Below are 5,575 nucleotides of genomic sequence, written 5' to 3' on the forward strand. Positions count from 1 at the left end.
GAAAGGGGCCAGTACTCAGCGCTAGTGACTGGTGAAAGGGGCCAGTACTCAGCGCTAGTGACTGGTGAAAGGGGCCAGTACTCAGCGCTAGTGACTGGTGAAAGGGGCCAGTAGTCAGCGCTAGTGACTGGTGAAAGGGGCCAGTAGTCAGTGCTAGTGACTGGTGAAAGGGGCCAGTAGTCAGCGCTAGTGACTGGTGAAAGGGGCCAGTAGTCAGTGAGGTAAAAGGCACGAAAGGCGTTCAGCCAAAAACAAAAATTCGATAAAAATTCCCAAACCTGAGGGAAAATGACAGTTTTTTTAAATTCATTATTTTGACGAGCGCCTGATTTCACACATTGTATAACTGGACAAGGGGGCAACACACGGAGAAGGCGGCAACGCATTACCATTTTCTTTCTCTACTTTGACGACAGCCATCCTTTGCTTGTACTTTTCTTTAATTTCATTCTCATGCTGCTGGATTCCGACTTCCCGCTTGGCCAAGTAGCCTGAGGAAACAAAACAGAAAGGAAATCAAATACAGCCCAAATTGTGAGAGACGACCACCCACTGTCGTAGAGAAAAGCGGTTAGCTTTTGCTTTGTTTTAGTAAGGTTTTACAGCGCTCACAACTGCATAGGGTTATATGAGCGCCAAGGGGCGGATGTCAACAGAGAAATAAAAACGGGGATTCAGGTTTACTCTGCTCACCGCTCTAGCCTCAACAGCACAAAGTCTGCTTTGACTGTCAAGGCACCCCGGAAACCAGTTCAAAAGAGAGTGAAAAACATACAAATGAAATAGAGGTAAAATGACTATAGTAAGGATGAGGAAAGAAAAGCAGCACAGCATCAGCATGGCATTAATAAATCAGCCCATAGACAATTCTACTGTGCATAAGAACATGTTAATATCCCCCCCTTTGGGAATGGCCTAAAGACACTTGTCAGTACCACTGCCCTAGGGGGGTGGGTTGCTGGTTTGTTTGTGTGAGAGTGTGTTTTTCTTTTGTAAAAAAAAATATTTTTAGTAAGCGTTTTACGGCACTAGCAACACAATAAGGTCATATATAAGTGCGGAATATTAGGGGTGTTACAAGAGAGAAACAAACATAAAAAAGAAGGAGGAGAGATCACGACAATAGAAGTTTGATAGGAAAGAAGAGCAAACCACACCAGAGCACCCACCAACAACCACCCACCTGTGTGTGTGTGTGAGGGGGGGGGGGGGGGTTAGGCAGGGGTGGCTTTGATTGTAACTTCTCACTTCAGCGAAAGTTGTCAGGGCATAAGGAGTGCGGGGTGGGGGTGGTTATGTTCGTGGAGGGGGGAGAGGAAGGGGGCTCGCAACTCCATAAGGTCATATTATGAGTTCGCGGGACACATTAAACATTTCCGGTTCGGTAGGAATTTTGAATTTTGCCAGTTGGTGGCTGAAGCCTACTTTTGTCGATTATAGGGCCACAAAAGGATCTTTGACGTGCGCAACTTGCACACGGGACTCCCGAAATTGTTCGTCCTTATCCGAGAAGGCTAAGTATAAGATCTTACCTACCTTAAGATCAGGGGTGTGGCTGAAAGGCAGACGTAAGAAGGAGCCAGGGAGTAGGAGTAGAAAGGCTGCAAAAAGAGTTAGGAGCCCAGAGGAAAGGCAAAGTGGAGGGGGGAAAAGGGCAGAAGGTGGAGACGAAAGCAGACGAGAGAACCTGATAAGAGAGCAGGAAATGAGGTGACAGGAGAAATTTTTCAGAGAAAACCATTTTCCGTCGCTATCAGGTTTCGAACCCGGGACCTATAGAATGAGAGGTGAACATCATAAGCTCTAGACCATGAGAACACCCGGAGGAGTTTCACTGCACCTCCAACACAAACATGTCATATAAGTGCCAAAGATTAGAGGGCGTTTACTTAAGAGTACTGTACAAAGAAAAGAAGGAGAGACAAGGCCGATATATGTACGATAGTAGGAAAGAAGAAAACAAGCCATGCCAGAGCACCCGCAAACCACCCAGTGAGAGTGGTTTGGAGACCTTCTGTTACATGTCCCTGACCCCTAATAACCTGTCTTAACTTTCCTGAATTGGAGAGGAAAAAGCTAGTACTACTAGAGTACCCTCTAATCCTCACAAGGCCAGAAATCAACACATCAGTCACTGTAAAATCAAATGTGTCACTGTAACATCATCAAATGTGTCACTGTAACATCATCAAATGTGTCACTGTAACATCATCAAATGTGTCACTGTAACATCATCAAATGTGTCACGAGTCACTGTAACATCATCAAATGTGTCACGAGTCACTGTAACATCATCAAATGTGTCACAACGCTGTGGAATCGGGTACTCGTCAATTTTTGGGCACATGGAGTCATATTGGAATCATCTTAAAGCCCGTTCATTAGTCTATCAATGAAAAAAATACTCACATATCTTGAAAAGAAGTCGAGATACCTTTTATCATATTTTATGTCTTTATTTTAAAACACATTTCCGCGAGGACGTTACTGAAAAAAATTTATCAAAAGCTCAAGAAATGTAAATTTACAGTTTCCAAGAACATGGAAGTTTTGGAAGTCACCAAACTTTGGCAGCCATTTTATTGCTTCTAATTATATCTCTGACACCACGCGAACCTCTCCTCCTCCAATTGAAAACATCATGACTCAAGATAGAAGCATTAGAAGACTATTTTATTCAACAAAAGTCAGATAAATGAATAACCTTTAAGATGATACCAAAAAATCTATATTACCCAAAATTGAAGAGCGCCTGATTCCATCGCGTGGCGACACACATGCTTTCAGTTTTCTCCAAGGTGTGTCCAATACTCTTTCAGTTTTTTGTGCTAATTTCTATCCTACTTTCTCTTGGTCTGTTTGCCCTCATCATAACTGTTCATGTCTCATGGTGTCAGACTAAGAAATTTTAAGGATTTTTCTAAAGTTGGAGTTGATCAATGGCTGTAATTACAGTGGAAACCTGATATAACAGGGATGGTGGGAGTAGAGAAAATGTCCTGTTATATCCGATCCCTGTTAAATCAGAAATGCACGGAAAATAAGCATTTGTGGATTAATCCAGCAGTACTTATTCATGGGTAGTTGCCCTTGCCACAAGTATCCACGAACAGGGGTTTTGGCACCAACTTTCTCCTTGCCTCCTTAAACCACATCAGAAGAGCTTGGTCCACAGCATCTGCATCGGCAAGTCTCATCTTTTTTCGATCCAGAGCAAACTTTCCATTGGAGTATGCTGCCACTATCTTCTCTCTATCCTTGATAATGGAATGAATCGACCCTTGTGGAATGTCGAACTGACGACGAATCTCTGCCAGTGGAGCTTGCTTTTTGTCAACAGCCTGGAGTATTTCGTATTTTTTGCCAATTGAAAGGTATTTGCTCTTGCGCTTGACATCGGTGGTGACACATTACGCGTGCGTGTTGCTAGGTTTCGGGCTTGATCGAGGTCTGCTGCACACTGCAGCCCTCTCTCGCTTCACACGCTGCGTGAGCTCGCAGTGGCATGGCTTGCATGGGCTTGCTCCATCACTGCGTCACTCTCTCTCTCTCTCTCTTAACATTTTACGCATTGTTAACGAGCCTTTGTCCCTGCTATAACCGGTTGGGCTTCGATGAGGCCCTGTTATTGCCGATAACTTTTAATAGAGACAAAGAGTAGGAAAAAACGGGGATTTTAAAAATCCCTGTTATTACCGGATCCCTGTTATTACCGGGCCTGTTATATATGGTTTCCACTGTATTAATTTAGAAGTCTTGTCTTGTAAGTTTTAAAGTTACCGATCCATAGAGACAGAGAACCATAGTTCACTCTGGAAATTTGTGCTGAAAACCTTGTCTTTGTTCTTGCTCAAGTCTTATAATTCCTAATTTTCATCCATACGTTTCGTTTCTTCATTGTATGAAAGCACTTACGTACAAATAATTTCCTAATATCCTATTTTTAGCATCAGTCTTTCTAGCCATGGATCATGACAAACTCGTTTCAATGTATCGAACCATGATACTCACTGTATCTCCAAGCTCCATACGCCACTCCAGTGAGGAGAGCCGACCACCGAGCAAACTGAAAAAGGCAAGAAAAAAAATAACATTTCATTAAAGAACCTAGATTAGCTAGATCTAGACCTCAGCCTAATACAAGGTAACAAGTACCCGAAAACTTGTTTCGTTTTGTTTTTGTTAGAGTTTTACAGCACTTGCAACACAATTAGGCCATATCAGTGCCGTAGATAAGGCTACAGAAACACATTGCACAAGCAGTCTCACTCACACACACACTTCGGCTGTGGAAATACTTGGCGCATGTAAGCTAAAAAAAAAAAAGAGCTGGCTTTATTTCTCCAAACGCTCGGGAAAATAAACTTGAACTCTATTTCTCCGAACCGTTTTCGTGAGCCAGAGCTCAGTTAAAGGGAAGGGAAAACGACGAATGGTCGATCGGTCAAGGATCACCGCTTCGTTTTCCTTCATCTCATGGGATGGAACGCTTGAAGAAGGCCAAAATATTAAATATACGTCACTGTCATCACCGACAAAAACCGGCTTACCACTTAAACTGACAGTGGACGCTCCGTCTAAACGAAGCTTGAGTGCCGTGAACGTAGCCTCAACAGCACCTCCCAACTGCATTCTCAGGGCACCGTGAACGTAGCCTGCAGACCACGTTCACGGTGCCGTGAACGTAGCCACTGCGTATCTAAAAATCTCTAGCTCTAGAAATTGAATTCTATACAATTTTTAGGTCAGGGAGGGCCCCCCTGAAACCCCCCTACTCTTGGGGCCACAGCCCGCGAATTACAAAGGCGGGGGAGGGGGGGGGAAACTAGACTCTAGACCTCCGAAAAAAAAGCGCCCGAAATGGCCGAAAAAGCGCAGAAAAAAGTTGGTGAGGCGAAGGTCAAGAAGACTGTCAAAGGCATCTCTGACATGAGTTGCACGTGCTTAATGCTGGTACCAGTAGTGAAACTATGTCACACAGGCTTCGCTGTTTCCAATTCGTTAAGAACTGTCGCGTCGCATAAGAAATCTGTCAAAAACGCCAGCACAACGCAAGACCAGACCAGGGATCTTCTCTTCAACTCAACTTCACCGATTTTGATGAGGACGCCGACTCGCACGTTTTAGGAGAGGCCAATTCCGATCAGGTTTAGAACAATTGTACGCGAATAAATAGAATATTCCTTTTCACATTTTGTAAAATCAAGACAACAAGTTGAAAGTAAAGCAAAATGGAAAATATGACTATTACCCTTATAAGAGGAGAAATATTCTGCTTCGCTGCTGGTAGGGACACCATCTTGCTTGCTGAGGTCGACGAATGAAAAAGTTTCAAGGGGAAACGACACGGAACAAAAGGGTTGTGGTCGTGTATATTCCCGCGTTATCACTGATATCTAGGTCTCAGCCCTCTTTACAATGACAATCTATTATGTATTCAGAAGTAATTTTCCTACAGATCTGCTCTTGCGACAGAGTTACTCTGAAATCCATTGAATGGAAAGAATACAAAATGAAACAAGAATTTAAGCGTACTCTAAGATACCGAATAAAGGGGTGGGGGAGGAGGAATTTA

General features: G+C 43.5%; 1 protein-coding gene across 1 annotated transcript; it reads right to left on the minus strand.

The window, feature by feature from the left end:
* Positions 1–389: 389 nt before the first annotated feature.
* LOC101855155 (ATP synthase subunit e, mitochondrial) lies at positions 390–5,358 on the minus strand (the record flags this gene model as incomplete). Its single annotated transcript, XM_005111597.3, is given in 3 exon segments — positions 390–491; positions 4,012–4,066; positions 5,252–5,358. Coding segments are annotated over 3 exon segments (205 nt in total), but the record flags the coding sequence as incomplete, so codon positions are not given.
* Between the last annotated feature and the right edge of the window lie 217 nt (positions 5,359–5,575).

The sequence above is a fragment of the Aplysia californica genome, unplaced genomic scaffold (genome assembly GCF_000002075.1).
Source record: "Aplysia californica isolate F4 #8 unplaced genomic scaffold, AplCal3.0 scaffold01085, whole genome shotgun sequence".
Taxonomy (NCBI): Eukaryota; Metazoa; Mollusca; class Gastropoda; order Aplysiida; family Aplysiidae; genus Aplysia; species Aplysia californica.